Source organism: Zasmidium cellare, assembly GCF_010093935.1.
Source record: "Zasmidium cellare ATCC 36951 unplaced genomic scaffold M409scaffold_36, whole genome shotgun sequence".
Classification (NCBI taxonomy): domain Eukaryota; kingdom Fungi; phylum Ascomycota; class Dothideomycetes; order Mycosphaerellales; family Mycosphaerellaceae; genus Zasmidium; species Zasmidium cellare.
In genome coordinates this window covers 159039-179589 of record NW_022986980.1, presented here as the reverse complement: position 1 = coordinate 179589, position 20551 = coordinate 159039, and the positions used below count along the sequence as shown (strand labels likewise).

General features: G+C 54.1%; 10 protein-coding genes across 10 annotated transcripts; 5 read left to right on the top strand and 5 right to left on the bottom strand.

Moving 5' to 3' along the window:
- Positions 1-365: 365 nt before the first annotated feature.
- M409DRAFT_27293 (uncharacterized protein) lies at positions 366-953 on the top strand (the record flags this gene model as incomplete). Its single annotated transcript, XM_033808510.1, has 2 exons — positions 366-737; positions 795-953. 2 exons carry the CDS (start codon positions 366-368, stop codon positions 951-953), a joined length of 531 nt encoding a protein of 176 aa, XP_033663178.1.
- Positions 954-1549: 596 nt separating this feature from the next.
- M409DRAFT_37429 (uncharacterized protein) lies at positions 1550-3892 on the bottom strand (the record flags this gene model as incomplete). The annotated part of the gene is made up of 2 exons (XM_033810730.1): positions 1550-3015; positions 3790-3892. Coding segments are annotated over 2 exons (1569 nt in total), but the record flags the coding sequence as incomplete, so codon positions are not given.
- Positions 3893-5388: 1496 nt separating this feature from the next.
- On the bottom strand, positions 5389-5838 carry M409DRAFT_58393 (uncharacterized protein; the record flags this gene model as incomplete). Its single annotated transcript, XM_033813900.1, has 2 exons — positions 5389-5673; positions 5740-5838. 2 exons carry the CDS (start codon positions 5836-5838, stop codon positions 5389-5391), a joined length of 384 nt encoding a protein of 127 aa, XP_033663176.1.
- Positions 5839-7128: 1290 nt separating this feature from the next.
- On the bottom strand, positions 7129-7884 carry M409DRAFT_33690 (glycoside hydrolase family 24 protein; the record flags this gene model as incomplete). The annotated part of the gene is made up of 3 exons (XM_033810299.1): positions 7129-7407; positions 7459-7738; positions 7790-7884. Coding segments are annotated over 3 exons (654 nt in total), but the record flags the coding sequence as incomplete, so codon positions are not given.
- A 1110-nt stretch (positions 7885-8994) lies between these two features.
- Positions 8995-9582, top strand: M409DRAFT_27288 (uncharacterized protein; the record flags this gene model as incomplete). Its single annotated transcript, XM_033808509.1, has 1 exon — positions 8995-9582. The coding sequence occupies one exon, from the start codon at positions 8995-8997 to the stop codon at positions 9580-9582; it is 588 nt and encodes a 195-aa protein (XP_033663174.1).
- A 776-nt stretch (positions 9583-10358) lies between these two features.
- M409DRAFT_27287 (uncharacterized protein) lies at positions 10359-11158 on the top strand (the record flags this gene model as incomplete). The annotated part of the gene is made up of 2 exons (XM_033808508.1): positions 10359-10839; positions 10905-11158. The coding sequence occupies 2 exons, from the start codon at positions 10359-10361 to the stop codon at positions 11156-11158; spliced, it is 735 nt and encodes a 244-aa protein (XP_033663173.1).
- A 290-nt stretch (positions 11159-11448) lies between these two features.
- Positions 11449-13581, bottom strand: M409DRAFT_58389 (uncharacterized protein; the record flags this gene model as incomplete). The annotated part of the gene is made up of 1 exon (XM_033813899.1): positions 11449-13581. The coding sequence occupies one exon, from the start codon at positions 13579-13581 to the stop codon at positions 11449-11451; it is 2133 nt and encodes a 710-aa protein (XP_033663172.1).
- Positions 13582-14026: 445 nt separating this feature from the next.
- Positions 14027-16225, top strand: M409DRAFT_69194 (uncharacterized protein; the record flags this gene model as incomplete). The annotated part of the gene is made up of 1 exon (XM_033818176.1): positions 14027-16225. One exon carries the CDS (start codon positions 14027-14029, stop codon positions 16223-16225), a length of 2199 nt encoding a protein of 732 aa, XP_033663171.1.
- Positions 16226-16803: 578 nt separating this feature from the next.
- Positions 16804-18717, top strand: M409DRAFT_58387 (glycoside hydrolase family 30 protein; the record flags this gene model as incomplete). The annotated part of the gene is made up of 3 exons (XM_033813898.1): positions 16804-16949; positions 17013-18126; positions 18181-18717. The coding sequence occupies 3 exons, from the start codon at positions 16804-16806 to the stop codon at positions 18715-18717; spliced, it is 1797 nt and encodes a 598-aa protein (XP_033663170.1).
- A 313-nt stretch (positions 18718-19030) lies between these two features.
- M409DRAFT_27283 (uncharacterized protein) lies at positions 19031-19732 on the bottom strand (the record flags this gene model as incomplete). The annotated part of the gene is made up of 1 exon (XM_033808507.1): positions 19031-19732. The coding sequence occupies one exon, from the start codon at positions 19730-19732 to the stop codon at positions 19031-19033; it is 702 nt and encodes a 233-aa protein (XP_033663169.1).
- Between the last annotated feature and the right edge of the window lie 819 nt (positions 19733-20551).

Sequence of the window (20551 nt, the reverse complement as noted above, 5' to 3'; positions counted from 1 at the left end):
GATTATGCTTGTGTCATAGCATGTGCAGTGGCATAGCTACACGCCAAAAATCAGGTGAATGGATTCATTCACCTGCATTCACATGCTCTAGTAGTATTTGCGGCCGTGCGTTTCAGCTAGCGACGGGGCCGTGCTTCGCTCCTCTTTAACTACCTTTCATCGAATGGTTGTTCTTCTCGACACAAACAAACACCGCGCAGATTGCTTTTCGGTCGCTTCGTCTTTATGCTTTGAAGAAGAGGTCTTCTACGCACCGCTTCGATATTATACTCTCACAGGCCTAACTCGAGCCCCGAGCCTCGAGCGTCGATACACGACACTCAACCTCCGCACAAGCAACTCAAAGACTCCACCCTCCGACCAACATGTCGTCCAAGAACAGCATCGTCCCACCCCACCGCAAGCAAACGGGAACCAAGCAGACACAACCCAAGCAACCCCAACCCAAGTCCTCGTCACCCACCACCAAGAGACCCACACCCTCCCTCTCCCCCTTCCAATGCGGCGACCCGTCCCACTCCACCTACCGCCCCTCGCCCGAGCTAGAATCCCGCATCCGCCACAACTGCCCCCTCCCAAAAACGGAAACCAAAATCCTCGACGCCAAAAACCGCACCATCACCACCATCACCCACCGTGCCACCGTCACGGACGCCATGGTGGAGGACTACCATGAAGAGGCCGTTGCGCGGTACTCGAAGACTGGGGGTAAGCAGGGCAAGCCGATATGTCTTGAAGTGTAGAACATGGTTGTATGGTTGTGGATGTGTGTACTGATTGACTCTGGATCCCAGGAAAAGAAAAAGGCCGTGGATCAAGCTCTCGTCGATCGCCAGGAGCTGCAAGATGAGGATTGGGAGGTCGTCGATTCGGCGGATGTGGATGATCGCTGGGATGTGAGGGGTGCGTTTTCGGGGAAGAGGGTCAAGGCGCTTGAGGAGGGGATTCAGTGATTAGAGGACAGCGTTGCGGGTCGTGGTTGGGATGGGGGAGATGGGAAAGGTGGATGTTATTATGGTTTTCTTGGGCAGAGGCAAGGGTGTTGCTTATTGTGATACCCAAGGACTCGAAAGGGACTTAGAGTCTAGCATAGCATCAAGGTAGAACCCAAAGTCTTACTTTTTCAAATTCCAAGCCCAGTACGCGCAGGAGGAAACGCCTTCACAGCGTACATGGCCAGCGGATCTCGTTTTTGGCAAGTCGACTCGAGCTACCCAGTTCTACGAGCGATTAGACCGGGAGAAGGTATTGGCCGAGCAGCAGTGCAGACCCAGCTGGGGCGTTGGGGAACCCCTCGATGAACAAGGCGTACAGGTAGTGGACAAGTCTGCTTCTGGCAGTCACTAGTGCCTTATTCCAATAAAGTCGTTCGAGAGAATGAACTTTCGTAAAGTCGACGAAATGAACAGCAATGTCTGGGTTGCATATGCTAGCAATGAATGCATCGCGCTGATAAGCTTTCGAATTTCTACACTAAACATCAGCCATCAGATCTCAGTCGCACACATATCTCGCCTTTCCCGTCTGTACACTTTTTGTCTGCCATCATCTATTTAGGAGCGATCATCAACTCGGGCCTGACAATCTCATCAAACTTCTCGCTGCTCAAAGCGTTCAGTTCCATTGCACTATCCTTGAGCGTGATACCCTTCTTGTGCGCATTCTTGGCCACCTTCGAGGCCATATCGTATCCGATGACTGGGTTGAGGCAAGTGACCAACATCAAGCTCTCCTTGAGGATCGACGCAATCTTGGCCTCGTTGGCTTCCAGACCGAGGACAAGGTGCTCACGGAAGCTGTTCATGGAGTCTGTGAGCAGGCGGGACGAGTGCAGCAGGTTGCGGATCATGACGGGCTTGAAGACGTTGAGTTCGAAGTTACCCTGCGAACCGGCGAAGGTGACAGCGGCTTGGTTACCGAAGACTTGGCAGCAGACCATGGTCAAGGACTCGCACTGAGTTGGGTTGACCTTGCCTGGCATGATGGATGAACCAGGCTCGTTCTCAGGCAGGTTGAGTTCTCCAAGACCGCATCGTGGGCCGGATCCGAGGAAACGGATGTCCTGTGCGATCTTGTAAAGCGACGTAGCCAGAGTGTTCAGCTGGCCGTGTGCTTCGACGATCGCGTCGTGAGCAGCCAAAGCCTCGAACTTGTTGGGTGCGGTGTGGAATTGGTGGCCGGTCGTCTTAGTGACTTCGGCGGCAATATCCTCGGCAAAGCCCTTGAAAGTGTTAATGCCAGTACCGACAGCGGTACCACCCTGAGCGAGCAATCGTAGACGTGGCAGAGCAGACTCAACACGCTCAATGCCGTACTCAAGCTGCTGCACGTATCCGCTGAACTCCTGACCCAGAGTCAAAGGAGTAGCATCCTGCAAGTGTGTCCGTCCAATTTTGATGATCTTCTCGAAAGATTCAGCCTTGTGCCTCAATGCCTCCTTCAAGTTCTTGATCGCAGGCAAGAGCTGCTCCTCGAACTCCAGAACAGCCGCAATGTGCATGACCGTGGGGAAGGTGTCGTTCGACGACGCAGACATGTTGACGTGGTCGTTCGGGTGCACCGGCTTCTTGCTGCCCATCTGTCCGCCCAAGATCTCAATGGCTCTGTTGGAGATGACCTCGTTCGCGTTCATGTTCGACTGAGTACCCGATCCAGTCTGCCAGACAACCAGAGGGAAATGGTCCACCAGCTTCAACGAAGCAACCTCGCCGGCCGCCTGCTGAATAGCCTGGCCAACCTTCGGGTCCAAGCCGAATTTCATGTTGACTGTCGCCGCAGCACCCTTGAGAATACCGAACGCTCGCACAATGGGCGGTGGCATGCGGTCCTGAGGCTGATTGATCTTGAAGTTGCCCAGGGAGCGCTGGGTCTGGGCTCCCCAGTAGACCTTGTCGTCGACCTCGATCTCGCCAAAGGCATCGCTCTCTTTCCGGCCCATCTTTGCGGTGCTCGTGAACGTTCTCGCGGGTGATGTAGAGGTTAAGAGGGGGGGAGATCGGTGAGGCGGTCGTCGATCTATGGGTCGCGAAGGTGCAGTAGTAGTGAAGCTTCTCGTGGCGGGGATTGCTTGAGAGCTCTGGGATGAGAACGCGCGGGCGAGTTGGAGCTCTGAGGCAGAGACTCGAGGGATGGATGTCCGTAACATGGCCGGCAGGAGTGGTATGAGGGTCACAGGGCGTATTTGTATGTGATGGAGGCGTGGGAGGATTGTTTCGTGAAGCGCATTGGGATCTCGTCCTGCTCCTGGAAATTCCGAAGTGCCAGTGCTGCAGATCGTTTGGTCTTCGTTGTGGCCTGAGGCATCAGCTTTTATCTGATGCCTCGGCGCCTAAGATCCGACTTTTACGCCAACTTGAACAACAACGTCAACATTTGCATCACACGACAGGAATCATCAAGTTCGTCCCAATGTTGTGATATTCAAGGACCTATGCTACTGGTATTACGACCGTCGCTCATTCCATCGTATCTGTGGGATATCAATCAACCCAAGGAAATAGACCCAAGAAAATCCATCTCAGATGCCGTGTTCAAGTCCACCACGAAGAGGTATTCATTCAATCTGAACCAAGGAAGCAGTAAAAAACTAAGCCGTCTTCATGGAATGGGTATCGAGGTAAAGCGGCCGAAGAGTAGATGAGAATCTACTTTTGCTCTGCCAATGGTTGTCAGCACGTGTCAGGAATGATGAACAGTCGAACAGCTTACGGTTCAAGCCCAGAGCGTCCTGAGCCTGCTTGGCGCCAGAGCTGAGGGTGTCGCTGGCCTGGTTGGCGAGGTTGGTGGCACCATCCTGGGCCTGCTTCAAGTAGCTCTCGCCCTGCTGCGTGGCATCGCCACCAGAGCCTGAGACGGTGTCGGTAGCCTTCTGGCCGAGAGACTTCTCGCCCTCTGCATGACGTGTCAGTGTGATGCTACTTGGTTGTATGGTATGTATGCCTACGTGGCTGGAGGGTGCCGGCAACAGAGTCAGCGGTGCCCTTGACGGAGTCCTGTGCCTGCTCGAGGGTGGACTTCTGGGAGTCAGGCTTGAGGTTGGACTCGAGCTTGTCAGTGGTGCTCTGGCGGCTGCGAGGGTGTCAGAACTGCTCACATGTCCAAGCAAGCGACGATGGCCTGCTGGTCAGATAATACTTACAGGTTGTCGGTCATGTTGGCGGTGTTGACTGGTTGGTTTGTTTGAAGTGGTGTAAGTGTGATATTTCTGTTGATGCGATGTTCAAGGGAAGAAAGAGAAAGCTGCGAACAAATAAAAAGACCTCTCTTATAAACACCTACCAACACACATCCAGCACGAGCACGAGCACGATAGAGACCCCGCCGATGATGCCCCTCCAAGGCGACACGCACATCCACGACGATGATGAGCGTGCACGCGTCTCAAGACGTGACTGGCAACGCACGTCATGGCCAGCCCAGATCACAGATCCCTAGGCAGAACGCATCCAACGACCAAAAGATTGCCTTATCGTCGCACTCATTGGCTGCGAGGAGGGTTATGAGGCTCGATGGACCGCATGCTCGGTTTGTGGAGCGCGTCTGGTGGAGCGTGGAGGTGTTCGCATTCTCCTTTTTGAGAAAACGTCACGATGACGGCAGAATTTGCTGTGGCGTCGACTGTCACATGCTCGAAAGCTGCGACCACCCCTACTGATCTGCGGCTTTGTGCGATTGGCCTGCGCAGTACAAGGCGATGAAATTGTGGCACCAACATGCCAACATGGCTGCGAGTTCTTCCGAACTGTCTGCCTAATGTTGACGATCTCAGATCTCTGACGAGGTGTGATGCTCAGCCTGCAGCCGTACGGAACTGGCCGACGTTTGGTAGTGTCGTTGACTACTCTTGCTGATGGACTTCATGTGAAGAGGCACGATAGAGTTCAAAGTTGACACTTGTCTGCTGCAATTGTTTCGGCAATCCAGGACTTCCATCAACGCAGGTACCCGCAGCACCCTGAGTCGAGAAGACGTCTCTACTGCTAATAGTGTCAGAATGTAAAGCCTCTAGCCTAGGGAGTGTGACATGGCGGAGCTTAGGCGACAGCAAACTTCTGGGAGAGGGCGACTTGTACGGTAGGATGTCGAACTAGACCTTCAACCTTGGCAAGGCAGTCGTCCAAGCCTGAGGCAGTCGTCCAAACCTGAGGTATCTTCCAAACCTGAGGCAGTCGAAAGCCTTCAGAAAGAAAGACGTAGGTAATTTGAGATGTTAAGTCAGGGCAAGCCCGTTGCGTTCATTTCTCTCTTCAATCATTGCAGCATTAAGAACGACATCACGCTTGTCTCCAGACCCAAGCACTACCGCGGGCCATCAGGTCCACCAACACATTCCCAGCCGTACGACCCAAGCGAGTGTCCTTCCTCTTGCCCCAGCATGCCCCCATCACTCTACTCGGCGATCTGAATCTGCGGAGCATTGTGGACGTGGATGCAATCGACATAGCTACCTCCATAGTCCGGTCCGGTCGTGATCTCGGCGCAGTTGGTGTAGTCGCCCTCGGGGGTGTTGGAAGGGCACACGTACATCGTGGGAAGCGTGTCGCCGGACTCGACCCTCATGTCATACTCGGTGACGCCCGGGGGGAGACCTGGAGCGGTGAATTGCTGGTTCTCGCCGGTGTCCGGGTACTGCTGCTCGCCGTAGACGTCGGCGCCGCAGTCGGTTCCGGGGCCCTATTCGCAGAGAAAGGTGTTAGTCGTGATCCCTGGATGTTCTTACGTTATGGGGGGTAAACTTACCCAGGTTTGGATCGTAACGGCATCATAGGCGCGGACACCTTGGGCGAGGGCGAGGAGAGTGAGGGCTGCTGGAGCCAGGAAGGACTGAGTGAACTGCATTGTGGCTAGGATCTGTCAAGGAGTAAGAAAGTTGTTTCGCTTGTGCTCCGCGGTGGAGGACGTACTCTTCCTCTGGGGTTTGCTTTGTCTCGTTGCGGGAGTTGGAATGTCTTGATGCTCTATCATCTGCGTCCAGGAGGGAAATCCTCGACTTCTTTATAGTCGCTCGCGAGCAGATCTCTTGCCATTGTCGTCGGAGCATGTCTCGTTCGCTGTTAGTGACATCGTCGATCAACTCGCAGCAACTGTCGAGCTGGTTGATAATCCATCTTCGAGATCGGATTTCCTCTCAAAGCCAAAGCTGAGCATCGCTGCCATCATTGTTGTTGTTCTGAGAGCGAGTTCAGGCGTCCCGCTGTCTCGTATCGCGCTGGCATAGTGTCTGCGTTTGCATAAAGCGTAGTTGTGGACTAATACACTAGTCCAAGTGAGTATCCCGAACGTGCTAACAAGCGGCCCGAATGCTTAGAGGTGATGAACTTGGATGCTCCTTCTCAAGTAAGTAATTTTCAAAAACGACGAAAGGCTTCGCCAAAAGCTTGTCTCGACGACGTCTGTCCTCCTCGTTGCTTTGGTCTTTATACCGTTACATGGGTCGTCTGCACGTGGCTGTTGTCCGAGTCTCTACACGGCTGCGTGCGGTGGGCTCCGTTGAAGTCTCGTGAAGCTTTTGTCGCTCGTGGAGAGTAACAGCCTCAGTGATCGTTTGATCGGTCCGTAGATGAGCCCTTTTGTGGAAGGTGGTATGGGTGCGCGCGGCAACATTGTGAGAGGCCTGATGATGGAACCAGATCTTTCTCATTGTTGTTGCATCGCGCCACAGCACACGTGTTGGCCATCTGAACACGTTCGTGCGATCTTTGGTTCGAGTCTCCCGAGGACACAGCTGGGAAAGTGCTTGTGTCCAGGGACTTGGACGGTGCGAAAGAACAGCGTGTGGCTCAAAGGCGTGTGTCTCTGTGGAGTATATCAGCTGGGGTGTTCAGAACCAGGTCACCAAGCCATCGAGTCTTGCGGAAGGCAACAACACACGGCGGGCTGCCTTTTCGAGCAAGGCCATGGAGGTGTCCATGTCGCCTACCTATCGCGCATTAGTGCATAGAGCTGAAAGCATCGCGGACACATGTTCTTCAAGTGCTTCTTGTGAAGGAGGATATGTTTCTCAGCGGCAATTTTTCATACCGAATTGAATCTGTTGATGATCGTTGTTAAGGTAGATGGCCGCGAACTCCGCCAGAAAGATTTTTACGGTCGCTACGTGTCTCAACATGTAGTATCTATCACCTAGCACGGCAGAGCTCCGGTGCTGGTGTACGTCTGGAAGAGGTCCACCTCCGCGGCACGGCGTCGAGTAAGGCCATCGACTACTTGGCCGCCGGCTTTGTTCCATTTCGGCAATTCTTGCTCTGCGACCGTATTGGGGTCTTCGCCGTTGTTCAGTCTCTTGACCAGTGTTGATGAGCGCATGTTGCCGCAGCCGACGTTGAAAGACCAAGACACGAGGGCTCCATACTGGTTGGCGTTGAGTTGGACAGATGAAATGGCGTTGCCTAGGCAGACTTCGAATTCCTGCTTCGCGGTCAGCATCTAATAAGAGTTCCAATGTCTAAATGAACGTACTCTCACGTCGTCAGCAAGCAGTTCTTCTCCCTCGGCTTGAGTCATGGGGTAGCTGTATGGTAGCTCAGAGCAATCGCTGGTGCTGCATAAATGACCATAGCCAACGGTAGGGTAGCCAGCAACGTCGTTGTACGGAGTAGCAGAGAAGCCTTCGAACTGCTTGATAAAGTCGGTGATGTTCGGTTGCACATGCGGTGGGCATACTCCTCCACCACCTCCACCGCCGCCGCCTCGGATACAACACTTGATGTCCGAGGAGCCAGGGCAGAGACCGGAATAGCTGTTCCAGATGTTAGTTTTGGCAGGCGTTCATAAGCATACATTGACTCACGGAGTGCCATCGCAAGTAGCGGTAGACTCGCAGGTTCCGCTCACGCCGCTAGCCGTGCAGCGTCCATATGTGCAGCACTGGATGTCTGATGATCCAGGGCAGAGACCGGCCGTGGTGGATCCGCTACATGAGCTCGTAGATTGACAGACGCCGTTCTGACCGTTAGCAGTACAGTATCCGTACTGGGCGGAAGTCTGCTGTGCAAGCACAAGCAGCGCTGGAATGGTGGCTTTTGTGAAGAGCATTGTGAGAGCAAGTAGATTGAAGGTCGAGTCGTTGACAACTGTGTGAGGAACGGATCTTTCGAAAACGCCATATATACTTAACTATGTTCTCTTCGAATAGAAAAACCATCCAGCGTAGTTGCAAGATCATCATCGTTGCATTGAGGCCGCAACAGTTCTCGTCGTCTCATGGATGAACGTGCAGCGGATCTATAAGGCAATGTAGTAAAAATTCCGGAAAAGGCTCCTGGGCATTTCTCTTGGCCGGATGATCTTCTCTATAGGCGATGAGCATCATTGGATGACCATTCGCCTAAAGAATTATACTGCCGAAGGTGGGCTTGCTCCTGCTTGATCCGGCAATTGGCGGCGTCTATCGTTGCTGTAAGTGGCTTGAGTATGCAGCCATCAATTCCCTTGGCTAGCGATATCTAAATGCCTTATCTTCGCTATCTGTTTTGTCAATGTCGGAAGGTAACACTCCAGATGGTATTGTTGGCTGCCATCTCGACAGGAACGGCGGTGCCGCGAGTCTCTGGCATTGCAGTCGAGCTTGCAGAAGTATGGAGATGACTCGGCCTAGAGCGTCACGGCTTTCCAGCACGTATTCGATGAACTGGACATGTCTCAGTGATGCATGCGTTTTGATGTTGTTGACGTTGAAGACGAAGATGTGAAGTCGAAGTTGGCTCCGCAAGGATCACAACGCGATCCCTGTGCAACATTAGTCAGCGCCTGCATGTTTGTGTTCGCATGCTCCCTCCTCTCTGTTCTTCTCAAAACATTCACCATCAACTCCATTGACCCGGCTTCCTGCTCGGTATCCAGCTGAGAGCTAAAGCTGCCAAGGCATACGTATCCTTCGCCATGGATGACGATCTTGTCCAGGGACGCGGTGCTCATAAAGAGCATGCCCCCTCGCCCTCTCCACTACCTTGCTGACAAGATCACCTCATTGATGTCTGGACTGCCGAACAAACCATGGAATCATTCTCACGTATCCTTCCGATCTCCAAGTCGCGGTTCTCACCAGAGCTTCGCGACGCGCTTCTGGCTACCTCCCCTCTCGTGTTCGAAGAGAATCTGGACGCGTCCTACATCTCGAGAGAGCCGAATCAATACACGCACAATCCCACGCGCGCCGGCGTAGCAGTGACCCCGAATGCGCGTTTGGTTGTGATGGCCATGGGCGCTAAGAAGATCGATATCCCACTCGGTGATGCACGATGGCGCGAAGCAGTGGATGTGACGAGCGACAAGAACGATAGGGTCATCTTCAAGGTGCATCTGGGCGTTGCTGGAACTGGCACGAAAGGCAGTTCTCTGGAAATCCGGGTGAGGACAACGCAGGCTCGCAGAATTGTCGAGATTGCTCAGCAGGCGCGAGTGCAGTCAAGAGCAGAGTCTGTCCAGGCACAGGATCCATTTGCCCCTGGTGGACAATCCCTAAATGTGACGGTTAACGTTCAATCGACTATGAATACTCCGACACAGCCGATGCAGCGTGGCCTTTCGAGGAAGCCCGTACCAGGCTCTCCGAATGTTACCAGCGCTACGCCAGGAGTCTGAACGATAAGACCATCGGGAATACTAAACACTGATTGAGGAGCAAAATGGACGACTGTCAACGTTGTTCGAAGTGGTGCAACAGTGGCTGGGCTGAGCAGTGAGGCAGCTCTGGTCCTGGCAGTAGTCGTGGACCAATGCGAAGTTCGACAAATCTGCACACCATGTTTCAAGTGCCATATCGCAATGCGGGCGAGAGATATTTCCTCGACTCAACAACCGATACATGCAGATCAGGTGGGTGGGATCCCTGGGATGTCGGCCGAGGATGGCGCAAGGCGCTGCCGATGTGAGATTTTGGGTCGAAAGCCAATCCTGAGCCTCACCTCCACATCGTGCTTCACACCTGCTCTGCAATCCTCACCCATTGCTCTGGAAACGTTCACGAGGAAACAGTCACAAGATGGGTTTCGGCATTCGGACATGAAGCAGTGGAATGAGCAGTAGCAGCCCGTGATCCTCGTCATGTTGCGTTCACCGCCTGTAGGCACATTCTAGTGGGAAAAGAAGGTACGGACAACAGTCACCCTCATCCTTATCAATCCACACCACCGCGTTGGAACACAGCAAGAGTCATCCGCAGCGGCACTGGCCACCACTTGACTTTCTTTGTTTGATTTTTTCAATCTCTCAACCTGGCGTTCTCTACTCTTCACCAATTCCTCCATTCCCTACGCTCCTGGCAGCTGCCCAGGCTCAATCTCACCTCGACCGCCAAACAACACCAGCAGCACCGGTCACCCATTTCTACCAATCTCCCACCGAAACCCAAACCAACCATGACCCCAACAATCCACTGCGTCCGCCACGCCCAAGGCTACCACAACCTCACCACCGCCAACCACCACATGCACGACCCCCTCCTGACCCCATACGGAGAACAGCAATGCCGCGACCTCCAAGCCAACTTCCCCTCGCAATCCTCCATCGACCTCATCGTCGCCAGCCCCATAAAACGGACCATCAACACCGCCCTGCTCTCCTTCTCCCACATCATCGCGGAAAAGAACCTCAAAGTGATCGGCCTGCCCGAACTGCAAGAGACGAGCGATTTGCCCTGCGACACGGGCAGTGACGTCGAGGAGCTGAAGAAGGAGTTTGAGGGCAAGCCGGTGGATTTGGAACTGGTCAAGGAAGGGTGGAATAACAAACGGGGGAAGTGGGCGCCCAACTCGAAGGCGATTGAGAAGAGGGCGCGGGAGGCGAGGATTTGGTTGCAGGGTCGGCCGGAGAAGAATATTGTTGTTGTGACGCATGGAGGTAGGTACACTATCACCCCGAACTCCTCACCTCACTCCATTCCATCTAACTCCGTGTGTATTTAGGTTTCCTCCACTACTTCACCGAAGACTTCCACGACCAAGACAAGTTCGCGGGGACGGGCTGGGCCAACACGGAGTTTCGAAGCTACTACTTCTCGACGCACGAGCCGACGGAAGCGCATCTGATCGAGACGAATGAGAGTCGGGAGCGGAGGAAGGGGGATGGGAAGGGCCTGGATCGGGAGGAACATGTGAATTTGGCGAGGACGGCGACGGAGGAGCAGAAGGAGATGAAGGGGATTCAGGCGAAGGTTTGATGGGGGTTGGGGTTGGAGACGGAGGGTTGGATAGAGGGGAGGTTTCTTGTTGAGGGTTGGGGATAGAGGTAGAGAGCATAGATTTTATAGAGTCATGATTGAGGGTGGCAGAGACATAGACCTGCACTTGCATGGAAGGAAAGGAACAGCTTCAACAAGCAGTAAAAAACATTTTTGAATTTCGGACGCGAGACGTTCTGGGGTATCTTAATCTATGCATGTTTCTCCTAAAAAGCAAAAACTCCATGGCCCCATGCTAATCCTCGCTAATCAAAACGCTGGAAATCGAATCAATCATCATCAGTCGTGACTTCGTGTAATGGGCTGCGTGGCTTGGGCTCCGACTGAGCTCTCAGCGCTGCAGCCCTCGTTTTCGCCGTGCTAGGAGGCGTGGCCAATGGTTGGCCTTGAGGGGAAGGTCGACTATTATTGTACTTTGCGTGTACGGCACTTCGATGGTCTTCGCTGGTGCCGGGGGTTGACGTTCGCGAAGGCGTTTGTTGGTAGAGTCGGGGAGAGGACGAGTTTCTGGCAGATGGAGCTCTCTCGACAGAAGGTCGCGCAAAATCGAGTCGGGGGATGGGGTTCTGCATCAGAGAGTCGTTGTATCCGTATGCATCGTCGTAGACCAGCTCGTTGGGGTAGTCATCTGGGGCAGGGGAGCCTCTTGGAGAGTCGTTGGCGTTGCGGATGTAGTCTTCACCGCGGCGCTTGACGGGCGACTCGTCGTAGGGGTCGAAGCCAACTCGGCGAGTTGCTGCGTGTCGGAGACGCTGGCGATAGTCCTTGTCTGAGCCCGCACCTGCCGTGGCGCTGTCTTCGAGGAAGAAGTTGAGGAGTTCATCCTCGATGGCAAGGTGAGACTCCTGACGGAACTGCTGCAGAGCTGCGAGCTTCATGAGCATCTCGAGGAGAGACAGACTACTCTTAATAGGTGGACCTGCACGCTTTCCTGGTGAGAATTGCAGTGCTGGTCCCTGACTCAACGCGACTTGGTTATGAGCTCCAGAGATGGGCGAGGGTGACGATCGAAGGTTGAGGTGTGCCAGGGCCCCAGTGAGGCCAGAGTCTGCTCTGCTGGAAGACGGCCGTGATGTTTCGTCAGGTTCAGATTCAGTATCCGAGTCAGGTTCTTCTGTAAACACTTCGAGGGCCATCCACTCTGGATCCAAGTCTGCCGGTAGTCGCCATGTTGTGGAGGTAGCGTGTGAAGCACCGTTGGACGACTTCATCGGCGTTGGCGGAGCGGACTCACGCTCAATTTGAGCATCGATCTCACTCTGAGCATCCACCTCGCCAGCACCATTAGACAAGTCCTCATCCTGCATGCTCATCCGAGACTGCGATCGCTGCAGCATCCTTCTCGGCGGCTCTGCGTGGACGTCTCGCTTGAGTAACAGAACTGGACTGTTGCTGTCTCCGTCACCTCCAATGTTCAGGATCTTTCCAGTGTCAGCATAGAAGACCTTCGATACTTCATGAACCGGGATAACATCGCGAATCCCAGCATTCTGAACATCATCAAACGGTCCCGGCTGGGGCTTGTCGTCCTCGAATGTGTGGACTCTGTCATCGTCGAGATCCTCCACCATGGCCAGTTGATAGGCGAACTCGCCAGCCTCAGCGTCTGCACGGACCGTGTTGCTTCTGGCATCTGAATCGGTTGCCTCTCCCGGTAATGAGTACAGCTGCTCCAACGGGACCCGCCACAACTTGACACGAGCCTTGTGGATGACCTCCTTCCACGTCGTCTCGCGAACGCCGTCTTCATCCACCGGTCTCGAGGCATGGCCAGCGAAGAGCATATACAAGGTCAAGACGTAGGTAGGGCCAACTTGCTGCCATCTCGAAGGATCGCCAGTATACTTGCTATCGGCAGATGTCAAGAAGGTCGATGCCTGCAACAGCCTGCTTGGGCTGATAGTGCCAGAGAGGTTTGTCGAAAGATTGATCCCAGATGTCGTGATGGCCAGATTGATGAGAGGGACAGCATCTTCAATGCGGGCAAGAAGAAGCTTGATCTGTTGGACAATCGCTCTGAGCTCATGATCAGTCTCCTCGCGAGACTTGGCTCGACTGCTCTTCCGGCGTAGTAGCTCCTCCTCGTTGGCTGCATTGGACAGACGAACACCCAGCTTCTGTATCTCGTAACGAATGTCCTTGGTCAGTGAGAGTGCCGACTCCAGCGAAGTGTTGCCTCGGGCAGCAATCAGCTCGATCATGTCAATCGAGGGCGATATGACCCTGATCTTGCTCTCGAGACGGAGCTGGAGCTGCATGAGCTCCTCGCGCTCGCGGCCCTTGGGCGCCTCCTTCAGCAGGCGACTGCATTGCTTGATGGCGTAGCCGGTTGTGATGGACACGCCAGACCTAATGGCGTACTGGACGGCGTGTTGCGTCACTCTCGACAGCAGCACCTCCATGGTTGGGCGTCAAAGACTGAAGGTGACTCAAAGGACCGGTGACGCGAATGAGTCGAGGCGGCTGCGACAGACGGTGGTGTCCATCACTGAGTCACCAGGACGAGAGAGGGCGGTGATTTATAGAGCGGACACGTTGCTGTGGAAAAGTTGCAGCTGCAAACAAGTGACAGGTGAAGAGCCGTCCCCACCAAAACACGAAGCTTTCACACGAGCACGTGAAGCCCAACCCCGCCACTGCACGAAAAAGATGGCCGACACCTCGCCCTCTCAATCCAACCATCGTCATCGGCCCAACGCCTGTCCTCGACCGCCTCCTCACCAGCAACACCCCGCGAGCCGAATTGACGCCGACGACGACGCTGACGAGGAATTTCTCCTCGTCGACCACCCACCTTCACCCACTCCCACCGCTGCGTGCGCCAAGGACGCTGAAGATTGACTCACCATGGCCAACGGACAGCCAGACTCGTGGGAGGATGCCGCCGATGACCTCGCCAACCAGGCCCAGCAGCAGATGAACCTCAAGAACGCTGCTCGAGGCAACACTTTCACACCAGGCGCACAAAGCTTTACGCCAGGCGCCCAGTCTTTCACGCCCGGCCAGCAGTATTCGCAGTACGGATATGGCCAGCAGTACAACGGCTACCAGCAGTACGGCCAGCAAGGATACGGTCAGCAGTACCAGCAGTATGGCTATGGTCAGCAAGGTGGCTATCCTCAGTATGGACAAGGCCAGGGCCAGGGCTATGGCGGCCAGTATCAGCAGTATCAACAACCACCTCAGCAGCAGCAGCAGCAGGCATATGTTCCACCTCACCAACGACAGACGCCCATGATTGCCAAGCGAGGGGAGGCCCTCCCAACTGCACAGCAACAGCCTGCCGCACAACCGCCCAAGCCTGCCGCGCCAGCTAATGGCACCGGTGCTGCTCCCGTCAAGACCCTCTCGTTGAGCGCTACAGACACTGGAGCTGCAGCGCCCAAGGTTGAGAAGACTGGTGGCACCAAGGTCCTATCTCTGGGTACGCCGGCTGCTGCCCCTGCTAAGGAAACCAAAGATACCAAGGCAGCACCAGCAGCAGAGACTGCTAGCAAGGAAACTCCAGATGCTGGAACCAAAGTCACCGCCTCCAAGGCCATCGAGAAGACCGGTGAATCAACCCCAGCAAGCAGCGGCAGCGGCAACACTTCACCAACTGCCTCTGGTCGATCCTCGCCCTCCAGGGCTGAACAGCGTGCCGAAGCTAGGAGAGCGGACATGGTCGCTCAGGAGCAGGCAAATGAAGTTGACGAAGAGGCACTTTCTGAGATGTACGGAAAAGAGCACGTCAATGTTATTTTCTTGGGACACGTTGATGCTGGAAAGAGTACATTGGGTGGCAGCATTCTCTATGCGACTGGCATGGTAGACGAAAGAACAATGGACAAGTACAAGAGAGACGCAAAGGAACTTGGACGTGAGTCGTGGTATCTGTCATGGGCTCTGGATCAGACCAAGGAAGAACGAGCAAAGGGAAAGACTGTCGAAGTCGGACGAGGCTTCTTCGAGACGGAGGCAAGACGTTACTCTATCCTGGACGCCCCTGGACACAAGACGTACGTTCCAAACATGGTATCAGGCGCTTCACAAGCCGATGTTGGTGTTCTTGTCATCTCTGCACGTAAAGGCGAGTACGAAACGGGATTCGAAAAGGGAGGCCAGACTCGAGAGCACGCTGTGCTTGCCAAGACTCAAGGTGTCAACAAGCTCGTCGTCGCGGTCAACAAGATGGACGATCCAACTGTCAACTGGTCTGAAGAGCGATATAAGGAATGCACAACCAAGCTCACGACTTTCTTGAAGGGTCTTGGATACAACCCAAAGACAGATCTTACCTTCATGCCCATCTCCGCACAAACCACGGTTGGTATCAGGACAAGGGTGCCCAAAGAAGTTGCTCCTTGGAACGATGCCCCTTCACTTCTCGACTACCTCGATTCGATGAAGACGCTCGAACGCAAGCTCAACGCACCTTTTATGATGCCCATTGCCGCCAAGTACAGGGATATGGGTACCATGATCGAAGGCAAGATCGAGGCTGGTTTCATCAAGAAGGAGAACAAATACCTCATGATGCCTAACAAGGCAGAGATTCAAATTTCGGCTCTGTATGGAGAGACCGAAGACGAAATTGCACACGCTGTTTGTGGTGAGCAGATTCGCATGCGCATCAAGGGTGCTGAAGAAGAAGATATCCTCCCCGGTTTCGTGCTCTGCTCCCCAAAGCGCCCCGTGCATTGCGTCCAATCTTTCGAGGCGCAGATTCGGTTACTGGAGCTCAAGTCTATCCTCTCCGCTGGTTTCAACTGTGTGCTTCACGTGCACTCGGCCACAGAAGAAGTCACCTTCGCGCAGCTGCTTCACAAACTCGAGCCCAAGACCAACCGAAAGTCAAAGAAGCCACCGGGCTTCGCCAAGCAAGGAATGAACATCATCGCTCGCCTCGAGGTCATCGGTGGTGCTGGATCGGTCTGTGTTGAACGCTTCGAGGACTACCCTCAGCTTGGTCGCTTCACCCTCAGAGATCAGGGTCAGACCATTGCCATCGGCAAGATCACAAAGCTCATCACAGATTCCACTCAGATCGCACCTGGAGGCACTTAAATGACTAACGATGCATAGAGGGAACGGCCTGCTCATGGAGGTGGCTTCTTACGGTTACACGGCTGCACTGGCAGCTCTCAGCGGGAGACGCATTGGAGCGAACATTATGAAGTAGAGTAGTAGCCACGGTCTCTGGAGCGACGAGACAGTGGTCGTGGAACTTTGCGAGCCTTTGTCTTGCCTCAAAGGCAGGGGAAATCAAAATCACGGAAATTGCCGACCACTTTTTGTCGACTTGGCCTCTTGAACATCTCCATTGAACTCGCGATACTCAGTCTAAGATTTTGACCATGCGTTTTGGATAAGCTCTCGCTGTCGACCAGGTTATCCTGCTCCCCCGAGACGGCAAGCTTCCTCAAAACCATGTCAACGCTGCACGCCGAGACTGCGGGTGTCGTGCTCAGGGACCTGAGTAGTCACAGTGATACAAGTACCTCTGCACTCTCTTTCAACGTCTTTCAACGTCTATAGCTCTGCGCAACACTCTTTCTCGTTATGATCTTGTTCTAGTATTTCGTTTCAAACACTCTTTTGCATCTCTCCCTTACACACTCGTTTGGACTCTCCCAAATGCAATCATGCTTTTGATCTACCTTCTAACGACGCTACTTCCACTCCTCTCTTTCGCGCAGTCTATCAAGAATCTAGGAAGTTCTGGTGGCAATGGTCCATCCGGTGGAATTGGAGATGTGAACAATCCAGTCTTGAAGGCGCAGTCATTCGTGTAAGACAAGACCATACCACTTTCAAGATTCCCATCACGTAGCTAACGTCACCTAAAACCAAGTACTGACGCCTTCATCCCCCTCAAACAAAACACCACCCGCCAACTCGCGCACGGCAAACCCCCCGTGCTCGAAGATGGCACAAACACAACGCAGGCGTGTCCTCCACCCCGGACGATCTTGATCGACGATTTGCCCGGCAAGAGGCAGGAAATGGTAGGCTTCGGCTACTCCTGGACGGACTCCTCCGTCGAAGTCCTGAATCGCCTCACGCCTGAATTACAAGACCAAGTTTTGAAAGAGCTGTTCAGCCCCGAGGGGAACAACATGGGCATGATGCGCCACACGATCGGCTCCTCAGATATGAGCGGACGACAGTATTCCTTCGACGACAACGGCCCGGGGTTCAACGAAGGACAACCGGATCTCTCCCTCTCAAACTTCGATCTCGGCGAAGACGGCACAGCGATGCTCGAGATGCTCGCCCGAATGGGCTCGTACAAATCCGACGTCTTCCGGATAGGATCCCCGTGGTCGTATCCCGGCTGGATGAAACACAACGGGCTCTTCATCGCGCCGAACCTGGACGCGGGCACGTCCTACAATGTGCTGAATAATTCCTTCGATCGGCAGTATATCCCGCAGGCGATTGAGTATTTCACGAAATATCTCGATGCTTATGCGAGCCGTGGCGTGCGGGTGAATGGGTTGACGCTGATGAATGAGCCGTTGAATTATAAGGGTGGATATCCGTGTATGTACCTCGACAGCGCTGACGGCGCGGATATCCTCAATCACGGTCTTGGAACTGTTTTGAAGGACCGTGATATCGCTCTTCTCGCCTATGACCATAACACCGACCAGCCCATGTACCCCTCGCAAATGCTGCAGCGCGCTGAGGGGTACGTCGATGCCGCGGCGTGGCATTGCTATGCCTATCTCGCGAATTACTCCGTGATGGATGATTTCAACTATGCGTATCCGGAGACGCCGCAATTCATGACCGAATGCTCGAATTACCTGCCGCAGACAGCGGCGTTGAATTGGCAGGTCGTGAATGCTTTTGTGCCCGCCGTGCAGCATGGGGCGGCGGGGGCGAGCATGTGGGTTTTGGCGACGGATCCGGATTTTGGGCCTCATTCGCCGTATGGTGGTTGTGCTGGTTGTCAAGGGGCTGTGAGTTTTCGAATGGCTCTTCTGGATATGGTGAGCGAGCTGACTTTCGCCCAGATCATCGTCAACTCGTCCACCTCATACCTCAAGACCAACGACTACTACGTCGTCGGCCAGTTCAGCCGCTTCATCCGCCGGGGAGCTTTCAATTACCGTGTGCTCAAAGGTAATGAAGGCAACCACCTCAAGCCGAATCAGTTCAACCTCATCGCCGCTCAGAACCCAGATAGATCTTGGGCGATCGTGTTCGTGAACAACCTGAACCGCACCGAGAATGTGAGGCTCGAGTTTACGGGAAGTGCCAACGTCTGGGAAGGGGTCGTGCCCAACTCGACGGTCACGACGTGGTTGATTCCGGCAGATGAGGTTTTGAGGAAGAACGAGACCGGGCCGTCGACGTCGACGCCGCCGTTTGCATTGTACAACGCAACGAGCACGGCTGCAGGTCCTACCGGCGCGGGTGGCGGCAAGGGGAACGGGAGCTGTGTGCTTCCGCCTGTCACGTTGTCGACGACCTCTTCGGCGACCAGTTCGACGACGCCGTTGATTCCAGTGCCGCATACGATCAATGTGATCGAACAGAATGTGCTATGAGGCCTTACTACCATTTGCAAGTATCCATTTGCACTGGCAATGCTTCGTTCGAACGTCCTTCGATTGGTTCTTGTCCAATTGTCCCCCTACTCGAGCCCTCGAGGTAGGTTGATGCTTTATCGAGCGCAGTAGTCGTCCTAGCCAGTCTTGACCTTATATGCGGCCAGGTGAGACCATCCAGATATACTTCGATTCTGGTCATGGTGCCGCAACAGATCGTCCAGGATGCCCAGTCCAGATACAGAGATTTGCTTTCCTTGCTGCAAGCTCTGCGACACTTCATGTTCAGAATCCTCTGAATTAGCACCGACTCTCAGTGTAATTTCTTCGACTGGTCATGCTCAGGCACCACCTCCAGCTCCAAGCGATCGAAATCATGCGCGGTAAAAGCACCAACTCCCGGGGCCGCAACAAGATGATCAATAAGAGACTGCACAAGCGCCAATAGTTGCTGCTTCTCCTCAGTAGGATGCACATCAACCAGCCTCCTCGAACCCCAGGCCGTCTGCTCGACAGAATAAGTATTACTCCTCGCATCAAAGTCGACCTGGAACCTCCCAAAGCAATAATGTAGCTCCAGCCTCCGAATCATCCTCAACTTGCCAGGGTCCAGTCGGTGATGCCACCTCGCCGCACGCCACTCCAGCGATGGGGAAAGATAGCCATTGTTGATGAGAGTCCCAGAACTGAATGTGACGGGAAATCGATAATGCCGATAGAACACAGGCAGTGCTTCCTTCCTGAGCTGTCGCGACGCACACGCAACAGCCGGTTCCGGCGGTGGTTTGGCTGAGATGAAATGCTCCTCGAGGATTTTGCGGTCGTTGTCGCAGCACGCCTCGTAGATGCGCTCTCGGATCTCCGCGGGTAAGGCTAGAAAGAGGGTGAATGAAGGTGATGCATCGCGAGTTCTGTGTCGCACTTTGAAGCCTCGCCGGAAACAGGCGGTGAGGGTTGTGGTTTTCAGGCGAGAGATCATGTTGTTGGTGCCGCTGCTGCTGCCCATTAGCGACATGCTGAGGATGAGGTGCAGCAGTGCATTGCAGTGGGGAGGGGGAGGAGGAAGGAAAGATGGTTCGACCGAGGCCGAGGAGGTTGGGTTGTTGGACTAGGGACGGGATGTGGCTTGATTTTTGAGGCTGTGAAACATCTGGCCAGCCTGAGGCATCTTTCTCCTTCTTACAACACCACTCGCAAGAGTTCGACCAAGACTGCTTCACGTCCGACTTTCTTTGGCTTGGTCATCTGCATATTTAGGGGATGTTTGGATCACGGAGTGGCCGTGAGTAGTCCCCTCGTCTCGGCATCCAACAGCAACACCTTTTGGCCAAACGTCGATTACAACAGCCGGTTTTGTGTCCAGAAGAGAGACGTCTCGAGAGCCACATATCCGAATCGAGTGCCAAGAATTTTTCATTCTGATCGGAGAGAGGGAGAACTCGAGTGGAAAGAACAACACACAATACCATGACCGAAGCTGCCATAGCCTCGCAGCCCACAACGGAACCAAACAGCAATGAGCATTTCGATCTCCAGATAATCCCAGAATCAGCAATCGTGGCGGCCATATGGTCATCATAACCCCAGATACCTCGTATTCGGTCATGGATACAGCCTCCTGCCAAGGCATTGACCAAATTTCCAAACCCAAGTCTACAGTGCCCTGAAGCGGGTCTATACCATTCGAATCCTTAGGGCTTACTTATATTTTCTGCCGCGAGATGATTCAGGAGGCTAACAGAGTGGTCTAGCAGGGATTGTGAAGTCTATGGTAAAATGCGACTGGGCGTTCGGTACCCGCGAGGAGCCATTACTTCGGCTTGGATGCGAAACA